Here is a 17261-nt window from a genome sequence, read left to right as displayed (position 1 = left end):
GTCTTATAGGATTTAAAAATTTAACTAGACATTTTAAAAGCCTTATAGAATTTGAAAATTTGTTTAGAAAACTACTTTATAATTTATTTTGCAAAAGACTAAGCGATTCAATGGTGAGTGGCGCAAATTTTTATAATATGATTAATAAACTAATAATTTAATTAGATTAAGTCCTATTTTAAAATCTAATATTACTTTTTACTGTATATGTTATTTTATTGAAATTCTATTATATAAAAAATACATTTAAATATGTTAAAATTGATATAGATTAAGAAAATGTTAACACATATATATGACTCTATCACAAAGTACATACTCAATATTTAAGTTTAATTGATTAGGTTGATCTAGTAGATTTAAAATGTATTTTCGATAGCATATAGCTTGATCTATTTAGTTAAATAAGTTTGTTAAAATATTTTGGTCTTGTCTATTTTTTTAAATAAAAAATATGGCCTTACTTGAATCTATGATATGATAGATCATAAAACTCTATTGATCGGCGTGCTATATTCCCATCCTTTTGTGTATATCCTAATGTTATATCATTCAATTATCTAATTATAATATATTAAATTTAAATATCTATATAATAAAATGATTTCATTTCAAGATAATTGAAACAAAGACATTCAGAAAATTTGAAAGGATGAGATAGTGAGTTATAGTTTGGTTGCATGCAAACACTTCTAGACCACACCAATTTGGCGTAAACAAGTTGAGAGGCAAATTGCTAAACCTTTATGTTTTATCAATGATTAACCTGACATATTCTTAGATATTTTTTTATTTATCATTTAATCAATACTTTTTCTTGATATGACATGTAATCAATACTTAGACAATGTAAGTATAAACTATACTATAAATACTAACTTGATATTAGCATTGCATATAATAACAAAATAATTAAATCTTAAAGAACCCTTTATTAAAACTAGAGGAAATAAAGAAAATCAAATACATGAACCAAATGTTAAATATTAAATCTTTCAAGTCGAATTTAGGAAAAATTGCAGAGCATGAGAGTACTCCTAAATATATTCATTTTATATGTCATGCTTCAAATATTAATAAAACTCACCAAATAACAAGATTAAGAAATTATAAAATATTAATCTTTTTTTCTTACAATAATTAATAATTTTTTTTAAAACATGTGAAATCTACTTAAAAAATATAGCTTCAAATAGAAACGTCTAAAAATCAAGAAAATCATATATATATATGTACTTCGCGCCTTAGAGTGGGAAAAAATCAATTTTCTTCCAATACTCTCTTTCTTCTCACCACCATCAACTAGTGATAATTCTTTGAAGGCATAAACAACAACAACACACGATGTAGAATCTTGATAAAGATTGGTACACTCCAAGAAGCTTTCTCATAGCTCCAATCCAGTATGATTTTCCAGTAATTATATTACTACCTATTCCTTTATTATTCTTATTTTTTTTCTTTTTCTTTCGTTTTGTGCATGCTTATTTTCATATATTTTTCTTTATAGGATGATCGTTTCATACCCAATAGAAGTTTGATGGATCTTGATCAAACCCATAGTTTGCTCATTAACAAATCAACCATAAATATTCACAACCAAAATTTAAATGTATTATTTTTTCGTTGATTCTTTCTTATAAATTTTTTGACTTTTAGATTTCACGAAAAGCAATTCTTGATCAAATTCTTAAAATTAATTTAGTTTTAATCCTTTCTTTATTTATTTAAGTGTTAAAATCGTCCATTTCATTATTTCTTATAAAGTTTTTGATTTTTCAATTTCAATACTTTCAAGAAAAGTAATTCTTGATCAAATTCTTGAGGATTATTTGTTACTTTAATCTGGTTTTAATCTTTTGTTGTTTATTTGAATATTAAAATTGTTTATTCTACAAAAAGTGGGAGTTTTATCTTGCTTTATTTAACATCTTCTTCTTGTTATAATGACAGGTAGTGTATAGACATAAATTTGATGAGCAGTTGACTTTGGATTCAGATGGGAGGCCGTTTGGAATGTTGGTTTTTAGAGGATGTCCAAAATCAAATGAAAACTCTATTCGTCATATCTATGTGTTGCAACAACAAGACGCTACATAATTTCAAATCATCCGCAATCAACGTATCCGTCGAAAACTATCTCAGGTTTGGTTAAGGTTTCATTTTAATTCACTTGTCAAATAAATTTATCTATCTATGCAAAATGCACCTATTTGTTTTTAGGGTGCCCTTGTTCAACTGCAACATATAGTTTCTTGCAGAAACCTTGAAATCTCAAATGTATTGACTTTTAATAAATTAGAATACTTATTTTGATTTTCTTTATGTGTACATGGTATCCTCTACTTAGTTTTTGTTTTCATAATTAGTAGAATTTCCCAATAGCTAGAATTGATGTAGTATTTTATTTTGTTGAGATAGTTTATATTTATATGGACATGAACTTAGGCATTCTCATATTATAAATAATAAATCATAACATGCCTAAATATTCACATTCCTTTTGAATGGATCAATAAGATAAATCTTGTGTTGTAATCTGATTGGATTAATTGATTAACTGCAGCTGTAGAAGGAATCAAAGGTATTAGATGCACTAGAAGTCAGAAATGATTTCTACACAAACACAATGGATTGGGGGGGGGAAAACAACATTCTAGTTGTTGCTTTAGGCAAAGAAATGTACCCGTGGAACTCTATTACTGCTCATGTGTCTCAGTTGTTTAAATCCAATGACAATAATTATCCAACTAGTGTTTCCTGGTCAGAGAATTCAAAGTATTTGGCAACTGAATTTATGCACTCTAATCTTCATCTCTATGATGTTGTCACTTCTAAGCTGGTAAATATGCATGCATCTCTCTCTATTCATCTGCTTGGTTTCACAGTGGACTTATTCTTGCTTGGTTTCTGATTTTCAGATAAGAAAGCTAGAAGGTCATAATAAAAGGATAATAGCTCTAGCATGGTATGAAAATATTTTAACTTTTGGAAGCCATGACGAATCTATAATCAACCATGATGGTAACTAGATTTAAATTTCTAAATTTTTTATTTATGAATACATTAAGTTACTAATAAAATAATATATTGTGACAATAAAATAATATTTTGTTGTATTATGATGTTCTTGTGTGCAGTTAGAGCAAGAAGTAATGTGACTTCTCAGGTAAAAGGACACAGAGAAGCAATTTGTAGTTTAAAATGGTCGAATAGGGGAAATATGTTGGCAAGTGGCAGTAGTCAAAATCTGGTCTATGTATTGGAGTCAAATAAAATGAACTCGTCAAAATTCTTGCACTGTTTTAAAGACCACAATGCTTCTGTCAAAGCACTTGCTTGGTGCCCTTATGATTCATCTGTGCTTGCTTCTGGAGGCAGCGTCGACGATGAATGTATTAAGTTATGGAATGTATAAAAGAGAGCCAACATTTGCAACATATATACCAAAGCTGAGATTTCTGGATTAGAATGGAATAGACATCACCAAGAGATATTAAGTGGCCATGACTTCAGTCCAAGTGCAAAACACAACCAACTTTGTTTGTGGGAATATCCATCTATGACTAAAGTCGAGACCTTGGGCACTCATACTTCAAGAGTCCTCCATCTACCTCAGGTGAATTAAGAGACGTTGAATGAGTTCTAATTAGAATATTTAACTACTAATTTACTTACTTACTAACTGATTATATTATGCTCTTATGTCTTGCAGAGTCCCGATGGGTTAACAGTTGTTTCAGCTGGAGCAGATGAGTCTCTTCGCTTTTGGAATGTTTTTGGGTCACCTTCTACTAAAACAAAAGATAATTCGGGCTTGGATACCCTTTTATCTATGAAGACAATGCTGATAAGATGATGAAAACATAACAACTTGTTATCTTAGGATAGCTTTTTTTTGTATAAATTAGTAGTCTTCACACTGTTTATTATGTCAGTGATTTTTAAAATTGAATATACATATTTTTTATAGAGAAAAATAGATTTTGTATTTTTATCGAACACAAGTATATTAAAATAGGAAAGTTCACCCGAATTAACGTAGATTTTGTTTTATTTTTATTTTAACAATAATTGATTTTCCTTTTCTAAAACAGATTAAATTGATTGTGAAATCTATAAAAGTCATAAACCAAAACCAAATGTCAAATATTAGATTGCTGTAGTAACATTTCAAGTGAAAAGGAAAATACATTCTCAATGGAGTAGAATTGTTTTAAACATACATAAACTTTATTCCCCCTTCTTTTCCGTTCATCAGCTCAAAGTAAATAGATATATAATAATTTGAAAAATTTCCCTTGTACCCTCCTTATTATACCTATACCCCCAAATTTAGAATGAAATGACTATTTTTCCCTCGTATAAATAATAAAACCTCACAAAATTACCATTTCACATTTTTACATTTTCGGAACTGAGAGTAAGTTTTTTTTCCAAATTTCCGGAGAAGTTGAGAAACAAGTTTTCCGGAAGTTACGTATATATTTTTTTTAATTTAATTAATTATAATTTTATAAGTTATTGTGATTTATTTCTTTTAATATTTTAATTTTTCAGTGGGTGCACGAGGAAGAGACGGCAAAATCATACGAATTACACGGGGCACTGAGACTTCTACATCGACTCCGATGAATCCCCCAGAGAGGATTCGACCGACAGCTTCAAGGAGAAGAAGACGTATGATTATTGAAGACGACGATGAGGGACATCATGATCAGGGGGAGCCTTCTATAGTGCATGAGGAAGATGTGGTACATGGGCAGGTGGATGTACATGAGCGTATGGTGCACGAGCAGGTGGATGTACATGAGCAGGAGGAGGCTGCACCTGCTCATGAGGGAGAGCAATGGAGGAGGAACATGATGGAGCTGAGGGACCTGGTGAGCTCACACGGTATCCTGGAGGACCTTATGATTTGTCTGTCCTTACACGATACCGTTATCATGTTTTAGCTAGACTATGGTTTGGTGAGGTATATTAAATTAATTATTACTTATAATGCATTAAAAATATTTAAATTAATTAATATTTGTTGTCTAAATTTAATTTTAATGTCATATATTTTTTTTGTATACAGGAGCGACCATTGCTGAAAATTGTTGCGCATGGGAAGAAAATGCAACAATTTACTCCGCTGGTACTTCCGCGACCCATAGAGAATTGGGTGAATTTGTCAGGCCTGAACCAATTACAACGGGGTAGTTTGAAGATGATCGACAACAACTTGATATCTGTGTTTGTTGAAAGATGGTATTCCGAGACATCGTCATTTCACATGCCATTTGGTGAAATGACGATTACTTTGGATGATGTTGCCAATCTTCTCGGATTGCCTATTACGGGTGAGTTCTACAGTCCACCCGATGTAGATAGAGTAACTACATGTAATCTTGTTGTCCATCTATTAGGAGTGACCACAAAAGAGATCTGGGAGGAGACCAAAAAAACTAGAGGTGCACACTATAGACTGGATTGGTTGAAGGAGGTCTTCAGAAGGTAGTGTGCAGCAGAGAGGTTTGACTGTGCTGCTAGGACATATCTGTTGAATTTAGTCGGGAGTACTATTTTCCCTGATAAGAGTCATACTCTAGTTGATGCGAAGTACCTTCCTTTATTCAGATATTTAGACGGTATAGATAAATATGCATGGGGTACTGTTGCACTAGTGGTGTTTTATGACTACCTCTCAGATGTCTGCTATTATGACACCAAACAGTTAGGTGGATATATGACGTTGCTTCAGGTATCAATTATATTTTAGTATTAATTGTTAATTATTTATTTAATTTATTTATGTTGTATTTAATTGTTAGTATTAATTATTTAATATTTTTATTTGTAACAGTGCTGGATTTACGAATATTTTCCGAATATTTTCCGAATATTTGTAATAGAAGTGATCAGAGTGCTGACGTGGAATGTTTTTCCCGAATGAATAGATGGTGCTATAAGCAAGGCAAGCATAAGGTCCACGAATACAGAAGTATTATTGATGCATTGACACCTGCAGATGTTATATGGAGACCATGGAAGAATCACAGGGGTGTTATTCCTTTTGATGATATCACGCTTTATACTGGTCACATCCGATTATGCAGCACTGTAGTGAAATATATTTGATGTAGATGTGGAATGATTGGGATATGTGACGCCAGTGACAGAGCTATTTCACAAGCTTCGTCCAACTACATATCCATCTGAGTGTGAAGATGGATATTTGGAGTGGTTCTATCAGGTGTCTCATCCACTACTGGTGCGACCAGATGGTGTACCTCAGGTCCCACGTTATAGTGTACCGCCCACCAGTGCAGATGCTTCTAGTTCACAGCCGCCACCTATCCTACAGTAGATCAGTGATCTTATACAACAGGGGTTGAGTCAACATCAAGCTAGTCCAGATGATGAGTTGTATATTCACTTTTATAAAGCTTTGTATTTATCATGTAGTCGCACTAGTTAGTAGTAACACTTTTGATGAACTATTGTCATGTCGGTTATTTTATGAACACTTTTGATGAACTATTATTATGTCAGTTATTTTATGAACACTTTATGTTAGTTATTTTATTAATTATTGTTATGTTGGTTACTTTATTAATTATTAATTATTGTTATGTCAGTTACTCTATTAACTATTGTTATGTTGGTTACTTTATTAATTATTAAATATTGTTATGTCGGTTACTTTATGAAATAAATACAAGATAAAATCAATTACTAAAATGCATGACAAAAAACTAAAATTAATTAATAACAATTGAAATGTCGGTTACATTAAAGTGATTTTGTATCAATTTTAAAACATTAAGGTTCATCTAAAGACATTGCATCTACGGGTTCCGTAGGTGGATTTTGGGTAACACGTGACAACCGGCCTAATAAATACCCTCAGTGTTGTAGACGGCCTGTGTATGTTATTGCCCAAGAAGTTGCTTCATTGGTACGATATTGCTTCCAATCTGGTGGAATGTCTGGCATTGAAAATCCATTTTTCATCTTTAACTGCAAAAATTAAATAAATTAACAAAATATAAGACAAAAATTACCAGAATAAAATTTAAAAAAGTATAAGAAAATAATTACCGGAACCCAGTGATTTCCATTAACAAAACCAATACAACAAATGCGATCATTTTTTGTCGATCCGGAATGTGAACCCCTCATAGGAAAGAAAGTCATTGAAAATGTCAGACCGAACGTGACAAGAATAATATTATATGTTGTCGCTATCACGTAACCCATATCAGGTATGAACAACCATTTATCCATGGGTTGAACACCTAAGCCGGATATCATCAACGAATCTCTTACTTCTTTAATGCGTCCTGTGAACAATCTATCTTATGGAGTTACGTGAGAAACAATCTCTTGATCCAATCTCTTGCGGACCAAAGACCAACACTCTTCACCGAAACCAAGCAATAATGCAATAGCGCGAAAACCACAACTTCCATCCGCTGCCACGTCAAATATGTCATCAATGTATGGCTGAATAATATCAGGAAATTGTCTCAATAACAAATTTTTTGAAGAATGAGATGACTGAGAGGGGTGTTTCTTTGATTGAGAGGCTTGTCTCTTCTTTGATTGAGAGGGTTGGGAACCAATATCTTCACAATATGTTGCATTAACATGCTCAAAGTAAGAAGGGTCTCGATATACATCATATCCATCTGGCTTCATACCCTTACTCTTCTTCACTCTTCCTTTGGTTTTGACTTTTTCAGGTGGTGGACATATTGAACTTGTACTTGGAAAAGCAAGTTCACGCACTTTACTCTTCAACACTCGTTTCCCAATAACATCAAGTGATCGAAAGCGTTTCCATAAGGCATTCATCTCAGTAGACATATCCAACTCTGATCCATCTTCTGTGTCTTGAGTGAGTTCACATTCCATGCTTAATTTTCTCCATTGAATATGCACAGAATCTAGAGGAATTGGTTCACCCATTAATTTATATTGTCCCAATTCACAAGCACAAGGTAATCCGTATGTCCTTCTCAGAGAACACCCACATATAGATTTGTCAGTACCCACCCACTCAACTTTGTCGTATTCTTCAGCAATACGTCTTTGAGCTTCTGTTGATACAAATGTATTCAATCTCTGATAAAATGGATTTCTGTGCTCATGCTCTTCATCATAAAAACTTTTTTGAAACGAGGCTCTGATTCTTTTATGTTGTAACCTTATCATGTTGTTCATAGCCTCCCAACATTTACACAAATCACTCATGCTATTTTCTAACATTAACTTCAGTTTCCAGTGAGCCGACTCAACCCTGTAAAATTCAACAATATATAATAAAATTATATTAAATACCTGTTAGTCGTTGTGTTCCCCAAATGCATCACTTTATTTGTCCATGCTTCAACAAATCTTTCCTTATGTGGAGTCAACCAAGTTTCTTTGACATAATCAACAAACACTTTAGTATCAACACATGATTGTTCAAACATATGCAAGCGCATCATATACTCTTTTTCATTACTACAATACATAATGTCTTTCCACATATTCAATATTGACTCTTGTCTATCCTTTAAGACATATTGCTTGCATTTTGCTCCAACATTTTTTTCGATATGAAATCGACAAAGTAAATTAACAGCATGTGGAAACACAATGCCAACTGCATTCATTAACGCAAGATCTCTGTCTGTCACAATTACTTGAGGGAATTTATTTTGTGTAACAAACAAATCTTTTAGTCTCTCTAATGCCCAACAAAAGTTTTCTTCCCTCTCACATTCCAAATAAGCAAACCCAACTACAAATGTTTTCTCTGTTGATGTCATACCAACAATTTCAAGTAATGGCATTCTGTATTTATTGGTTTTGTAGGTACTGTCCATAATCAACACAATCGGAAACAAATTCAACAACTTCACTGAATCTGGATGCGCCCAAAAAATATCTCTCATAACATCGGAGTCTTCACGCTTTCTATTCCAGCACACATATTTTGCATCTTCAATTAACTTGAATAAATGTTGCATCTCTGTTCTATTACCTCTCACGCGCAATCGAATGATACTTCTCTGTTTATATATTTGTGAGATCTTAGTAACATTACTCTTATCTCGGTCTTGCAATGAGAGTAATATGTGTCTCGGTGCAACATTATATTTTGTTAATTCATGAACATGCTTTCTTTCTTCTTCATTTAAGCGTCCAACATATGCATGCCCCTCCAAAGTATCAGGTAATTCATGGTTGTGAATTCCACAAATTACTTTAACTATCCATCTTGAACCATCTTTTAATGGTTTTGATCTAAGCTTGAAAGGACAATCACATTTTTTTGTTGAACTTCGAATAGAACTAGCAGCACACTTGTATTTTCCCCCTTTGTCACAACCTAATATTAATTTATTTCTCCGTCCTTTCTCACCCGTCTCTATATCTGATCTTCTGATAATAACGGTAACTTTATTTTTTATACCAATTTCTTTTGTCCATTTCACAACAGTATCCCTTGAATCAAATATCTGAAATAAAATAATTATAATTAATCATAAAAATATATTTTTATAATATTAATATTAAATATATTTATTCATACCTGATCTGTGTCAAAAATATTTGTAGTATCGACGCATGTTTTGTCCATTAATAGTAGTGGATTATCCATATCTGTTAACATTTAAAAAAATTAAAAAAAATTAAAAAACTTAAAAAAAAATTAAAAATAATTGGTCTCTACCGGAAAACTTAGAAATGAAGTTTTTCGGAATCTACTACTGTACCGGAATACTTGTCAAATAAGGTTTCCGGTACATAAATTTTCCTTTTTGTACCGAAAAACTCAGTTTTAACATTTCTGGTACTTTACTCTGTACCGGAAATCTTGTTACAAGTATTTCGGTAGTTACCGAAAAACTGGAGCCTATCGGAAATCTCTTTTACGGCTGGGTGAATGACAAAATGGTGAAAAAAATATTTACCTTTACTTTCTTTGAAATAGCAAAACAAAAATTGAGGATAGTTTTGGCATTTTCGAATATTTTTGGGGGTACAAGGCAAATTGTGGGAGTACAGGGGAAATTTTTCTAATAATTTTGAACAAATCCAAGAAAAGCTATATCATATATGGGCTGCACTCTGGGCCTTCCTTGGATGTGAAATGGGCCCAATTTGAAATGGATTTCAAATTTATAGTGGACATGATTTATTTTGGTTCATTTGAAAATACTTTCCTTCTCCCATACATCCAACCTAATAATATCGGCATTTGCCAGTTGTTAGTGATGTTTCATTGCATCGCTGATTTTCTAAAATGAATTCCTTTATTCATATATATAATGATAATGTTGGTAAAAGTGGATTGCCTTAAACATCTAATTAGGCATTGCATGTATAAATATAATTTTAATAATTTAACAAGTCATTACTTTTAGTGTATATGTTATTCAATTTAAATTCTATCATATAAAAATACATTTAAATATGTTAAAATTGATGTAGATTAAAAAAAGGTTAACACATATATGGCTCATCACAAAGTACATACATAATATTTAGATTTAATTGAGTAGACCGATCTAGTAGGCTTCAAATGTATTTTCGATAGCATGTAGCATGATCTATTTAGTTAAATAAGTTTGTTAAAATATTTTGGTCTTGTCTATTTTTTTTTTAATAAAAAATATGGTCTTACTTGGATCTATGATAGGATAGATCATAGAATTCTATTGTTCCATGTGATATATTTCCACCCGTTTGTGTTTATCACAGTGTTATATCATTAAGTTATCTAATTATAATATATTAAATTTAAATATTTGATTGTCTAGCCGACTTCTCACGTATATAAAAGAATGATTTCATTTCAAGATCATTGAAACAAAGACATTCAAGAAATTTGAAAATACGAGATAGGAAGTTATAGTTTGGTTGCATGCAAACACTTATGGACCACATCAATTCGGCGTAAACAAGTTGAGAGACAAGTTGTTAAACCTTTATGTTTCATCAATGGTTAATAGATTGATACAAAGAAGTTTAGGAGAATGTGCTTTTAATGTTAATTATAAGTAATAAAGGTTGTGGAGTTGAAAGTAAGATGATGTTTAAAAAGCACCACTATAATTGTAACTTTTCCATTATATTGATTGTCACTTTGACTATGAGCATATGAAATGGTTAATTTTGATATGCTGCACATGTTATAGTGGTTTCCACTAGTCTTTTTATTTTTGGTGGAAAAGTTGATATGTATACATAAAAAAATACGGTGAATTCTACAATGGACCACTTTGATAGATAGTCTATGATTCTACGGTGGATATTACATAAAAGTATTTGAAACTTAGATGATTGATGAAATCCTTTAAAAGTATGAGTTCACAATTCTCTTCGTCTTTAAGAACTGATTCATGTCGATTTGACAAAAAACAAGAAAAAATAAATGAGTTGAGATTTGAAGTACACATTTTTGTTTTCCCTTATTTTTGTCAAACGACACTAATCAAGTTACTAAATCACTCACAAGGACAATGAGGATTGTAAACTTCAATGACAAACAACATTATGATTGTTGAAGTTTTAACCACACAATTTATCAAAAAAGAGAGCCACTGTAATAAAGGTTGAGGTGAGGGATTAAGGTATGCAAACTGGGGACCCTTGTTGATACTTACAGTGGCACCTGAATTAAAAATATTTGATAATGTTACAGGTCCAATTAAAAGCTTATATAAACTATACTATAAATACTAATTTGATATTAGGATTGCATATAATAACAAAGTAATTAAATCTTAAAGAACCCTTTATTAAAACTAGAGGAAATAAAGAAATTCAAAGACATAAAGCAAATGTCAAATATTAGATTGCTTCAGTAACATTTCAAGTGAAAAGGAAAATACATTCTCAATGGAGTAGAATTGTTTTAAACATACATAAGCTTTATTCCCCCTTCTTTTCCGTTCGTCGGCTCGAAGTAAATAAATATTTGAAAAAAGAAAGCCTACTATTCTATTTGCTATCTCAAAAGTTAAAAATTGAGAACGAGAATCTAAAGATCATGCACCAGCTTCTGTAGACCTGGATTGTCTTCTCAACTCTTCATCAGCATTCCTTAAAAATTGATCCCAACCACTCCCTGCACTGGTGTCCAAGTAATCATATGGAACAGCTGTTTTTAGGCCCGGCCTAACACCACAACGATCTTCCACGATTCTAAACTCAGCATCATCATCTCCTTCACTATGAATATGCTCTAACTCATCCCATGTAAACAACAATGATAGTGTACAGCCACCCCAAGGGTTGAAATCCACAATCTTAACTCTCTCATTCTTTGTAATGTAAACATCAAATGTGTAGTTTTCTGACTCAAATTTAGCTCTCACGTGATTGTTGAAAAATCCTTGTATCAGTGATAGGATGTCATTCTTCTTTTCAAGCAGAACAGGATAAAAGGTAGTAACCTCCCGCTGAGAAATTCCGACTAATTTATCATTCCAAACAAAACAGCGAAATTCCATGTCTGGATTAAGGGATGGATACCATTTACGGAGAGCGAGAAAAAAATTACGGGGTCGAGATGTAAGTTTATCATCGCAAGAATCATAAGCATGGCACAAGTCATGGACCAGTGAGTCAGATGCGCGGAACAGAAGCGCGATCTCACTGAGAGTGGTGCAGCAAAGGGTACCAGAAGTACTTATCCAAGCTGAATCTTTTGGGGCACTCCAATTCAGTTTGGGGAAGACTGCACCCCCAAGGGACTCAATGGATTCCTTAACTTTCAATTCAAGTTCTGGAAAAGAAGGGGGCGGAGAAGGTTCTTCTGCTTCATCATCAGACCCCTCTGACACCTGAAAATCTTCTTCGTCAACGGGATTGTGAATTCTATTAGGCAATGCATCCTCGTTTAAGACCGAAGTAGGCAACACAAAGGGCCCGGAATCATCAAGAAGGTAGTCAATGAAAGATTCAGGAAGTTGGTGAATTAAGGTTTTGATGGATACAACTTTGAACTTTGGGTACCATTCTTGAATCTGGCAACGATTCACCTCTTCCTCTTTCATACTCTGCACTCTCTTAAAGAAACGAGTTGAACTTGCTTTCTTCAACTATCTGGAATGCAAAAGCCATTGATGAATTATTAGTGATTAAATTTTGAAATGACTTCAATTATATTTGTTTGCTATTGATACTAGTAACAGGAGCCTTGGTAAATAAAATGAACCCATAAAACCAATCTAACAGTTCATTGTATTACATACTAACCCTAAGAAAGTAAGATATTGCAAGTAAGATAGCTTGAACTTTGCTTCATAAAAGACAGCAAACAAGGCATATCAAATAGATCAATGGCTAATAGGAACTGGACAAGACTTGGAAGAAAAATGAAACACTCCTGAGATTTTCGATGGATCCAGAACACTCCTCAATACTAGTCCTCGCTACTTGCCTACCTCTCCATCTTACTCCTACTTTTATTTATATGCAATATGCCTTATTAGGCCTAACCCACTAACTAACTATGGACTACATATCAATTAACAATTTTAAAATTGCAATGAAATCAAAAGTAGGAAATTTAGTCCTTTATTCTCATTCGTCTGAGTCAATTAAAACATATCACAAGTCTCCTTACAAAGTTGCTTAAAGATAGAGTGAACTAGTGATAGCAATACCTAGTTTAACTATGTAAGATGATATCAACATATATGAGTGAGGGGAAATATGACTTTTATGCACTCAATAGTGAAAAACATCCTTTGTAGGATGCTGTCTATTAGTTTTGAAGTTAACATTCTTGAAATTTAATCATCGGTTCTTCCATACAAATTCATTATAACATTTCCTCCAGGCTGAACAATCTACATTTCAGTGAACTTGATTTTTCTTTGAGTTCAAGCAAAGGTTAAGAGTATGACATAAATACTTAACATAACATGGGAATGTTAAAATCCTCATCATTGAGGTTCATGTAGCACCGACAAATGTGATTACATTTAATCAATTCTATCGTTTTTTCTAAATGAAAAATGTTAGTTGTTATCTTATTAGTGAGGGGAATTGAGCCAATGACCTCTTTATCATTTTAATCCCTATATCCCTCCTCCAAACCACCGAGCCACCTTATCACTTCTCAAATTATTACCAATTTCTAGGTTTCAGTGTCAATGCATCACAGTTCAAGACTTATATGGACACAAACTCAAATTAAAAATGTTTGGGCATACACTCACAAATGAAAAAAGTAATTGATTAATGATTTTTTCTTTTAATTTTTTTATATTTGTGCCCAAGCAAGTATTTCTCTTGAGTCCTGAATTCTAAATCTCAACTTTAAGATTGTATTGTATTGTAGGTGTTTGTAATTTGTGGACACAGACCTAAAATGCGTTCGATCTTAGTAAATAGTTTTATAAAGCATAAAACTTCAGACATGTGGAGATAGTAGATGAAAATAAAAATCATGAAATTAAAGGTTGAAGGATATAATCAACAGATAGAGAGGCACAGAGTGGTACCCGGATGAGCTCGTCGTGATGAGGTGGTGTGCGACTCTGCTTGCGGCGGCCTTTTGGCTGAGCCCGACTAAGACACACGGACAGAGAGGGCTAATTTTTTAATTATTTTATCTTATATTAAAAAATGCTTTTATTAGGGGTATATTAAAAATTATGCTTTAAAAATCTTATTTAGTAACTAGTATGTTCGCCCACGTTACTCGGGATTTTTTTTTATATATATATATTTTTTAAAAACATATCAAACTGTCACACTCTAAAATATAATATTAAATTGTCATATTTTTCTGTATTAATGGATCATTGCATCTTTGGCAGACATACAATTTTTTTTTATTTTTATATTTTTGTAATTATAAAATTTTTTTATTTAATAAAATAAAAATAATTATAATATTTTAAAAAGGAAAATATTACTAATAAATAAAAATAAAAATAATAAAATAAAATTTTATTAATAATATAATAATAGTAATAATAATAATAAAGTAAATTATATTAATAAAATAAAATAAATTAAATTGAATGAACAAAATACATTAATTAAAAAAATATCAAAAATTGAAAGAAAAAAAAAACATCAAATTCAAATTTTATTATTGTTATTATTATCTTTATTTATTAGATCCAGAAAATAGAAAAAAATTATTATAATATAATACGTCGTTTGTTTTGACACATCTATTTAACTATATTTTTTTTCTTCCAATTTAATGTATTTTATTTTATTAATAGTATTTTGATTTTTTAAATATTTTAATTATTTTTAATTTATTTAATAAAACATATTAAATTAAAAAAAAATACATCAACGTTTAACTAAATGTACCAAAACAAATAACGTGTCACTAATATTTTGCCGATAAAATAACAACCTATTTTCTTAACAACTCTCTCCTATTTTTATTCCGATCTAATAAAAAAAAATTAAATAATAATAATAAAAATATATTTTTAATGTAATTAAATAATAATAATAATAATAATAATATTTTTAAAAAATAAAATTTTAATAATAAAATCAAACAAAATATCAAAGTTAATGTGTTTAAGTAGATGTGTCAAAATAAATAACATATTATATTATTTTGACAACTCAATTCTATTTTGCAGTTAAATTAGCACTTAATATTGTTTTGTTAACAATTGAGTTATTGATTATTTAATAAATTAAAAATAATAAAGATATTTAAAAAATCATAATACTATTAATAAAATAAATTAAATTGAAGAGAAAAAATACAGTTAAATAGATGTGTCGAAACAAACAACGTGTTATATTATAACAATTTTCTTCTATTTTTTTTAGATCTAATAAATAAAAATTGATAAAAATAAAAATAATAATAATAATAATAAAATTTGAATTTGATGTATTCTTTTTTTAATTTGTGGTATTTTTTTCTATAATTTAATGTATTTTGTTTGTCTAATTTAATTAATTTTATTTTTATTAATATAATTTACTTTATTATTATTATTACTGTTATTATTATTATTAATATAATTTTATTAATTTTATTTTTACTTATTAATAATATTTTGTTTTTTAAAACATTGTAATTATTTTTATTTTATTAGATAAACAATTTTGTAATTGCAAAAATGTGGAAAAAAAATTTGTACGCCTAGCACATGATCGCCAAAAATTGGCCGCACCTTATTTAAAAAAAAAAAAAAAAAAAAAAAAAAAAAGTAGTCGGAATGTCGCTGGAAATATGATGATCTAGTAGTGCTAAAAAGTAGGACAGCTTGATTTTATTTTTTCAAGGGTGGCAATTTGGTATATATATATTTTTTATAAAAAGGAATATATAAAAAAAAACTCTCGTTACCCGATTATACATCTATAATATTATGATTTGTGTAATTTATAATTTTTATTCAATATGCTCTAATTTGAAGGGTCAAATCACATGAATTGACAATTCAATCCGACCTACTTTGTTATATGATTCAATTTATCAAGTCTGATATGTCCACCATAGACTATGTCGATCAATATGTTAATCCGATCAATTTTTCTCTTTTGTTATATCTCTCTATTTTAATTAATAAAAAATTAAAACAAAATTATAATGTAAAAACACCGTTTGTCGCCGCCACTCATCACAATAAAGATAATAAAATAAAATTATAACACATAATAAGTCTAGTAACAAACGTCTAGTCTAGTATGGAGTATTTCTTACAAGTGTAACTTTCCAGGTAACAGAATAAAACCTTATAAAAACAAATAGATATCAGATAAATTAACGTGAATAATCTTTTTTTTTTTTGACAACAATGAGAGTAAGAAAATGAAGAAATTTACTTTTTTAAAAAATGAAAAATATTAGTTGTTTTTAAAATGGACCAACTTTAATCGCAGAGGGCCAATCCAATCCATCTCTATTTTTAAATCGATCAAAAAGACTATTATTTTTAAACCATATTTTTTACCACTCAACCTAAATTGAAATGGAATCCTCTGATGCCCGATTTATTTTAATAGTTCTAATAGTTTTAATCAATCAAATCACCAAAAAAAAAAAATTATTATTTTAGTTCTCGAATATTTGACGTTTGATTGGATATGTGTACAAAATATTTATTCTGATAATAAATAAAAATTAAATCTATAGTTTAAATTTAAATAAATGAAATTATTAATAAAAATAATATATGTGTGTAATTTGTTGGGATATTTAAACTTGAAAACACAAAATGATTTTTTAACATAAAAACTAATTTAAAAGAATTAGAGCAGTGTTATAAAAAATG

General features: G+C 30.3%; 1 protein-coding gene and 1 pseudogene across 1 annotated transcript; one reads left to right on the top strand and one right to left on the bottom strand.

Moving 5' to 3' along the window:
- The first annotated feature begins 1344 nt into the window (after nucleotides 1-1344).
- On the top strand, nucleotides 1345-3859 carry LOC101489995 (cell division cycle 20.3, cofactor of APC complex-like; annotated as a pseudogene).
- A 7902-nt stretch (nucleotides 3860-11761) lies between these two features.
- On the bottom strand, nucleotides 11762-14637 carry LOC101508274 (uncharacterized). Its single transcript, XM_004488223.4, has 2 exons — nucleotides 14499-14637; nucleotides 11762-13092 (listed from the first exon to the last, which is right to left on the bottom strand). Exon 2 carries the CDS (start codon nucleotides 13041-13043, stop codon nucleotides 12033-12035), a length of 1011 nt encoding a protein of 336 aa, XP_004488280.1. The 5' UTR covers nucleotides 13044-13092; nucleotides 14499-14637; the 3' UTR covers nucleotides 11762-12032.
- Between the last annotated feature and the right edge of the window lie 2624 nt (nucleotides 14638-17261).

The sequence above is a fragment of the Cicer arietinum genome, chromosome 1, assembly GCF_000331145.2.
Source record: "Cicer arietinum cultivar CDC Frontier isolate Library 1 chromosome 1, Cicar.CDCFrontier_v2.0, whole genome shotgun sequence".
Lineage (NCBI taxonomy): Eukaryota > Viridiplantae > Streptophyta > Magnoliopsida > Fabales > Fabaceae > Cicer > Cicer arietinum.
The sequence above is the reverse complement of the archived record's forward strand: the minus strand, read 5'-3'. Positions and strand labels throughout refer to the sequence as shown.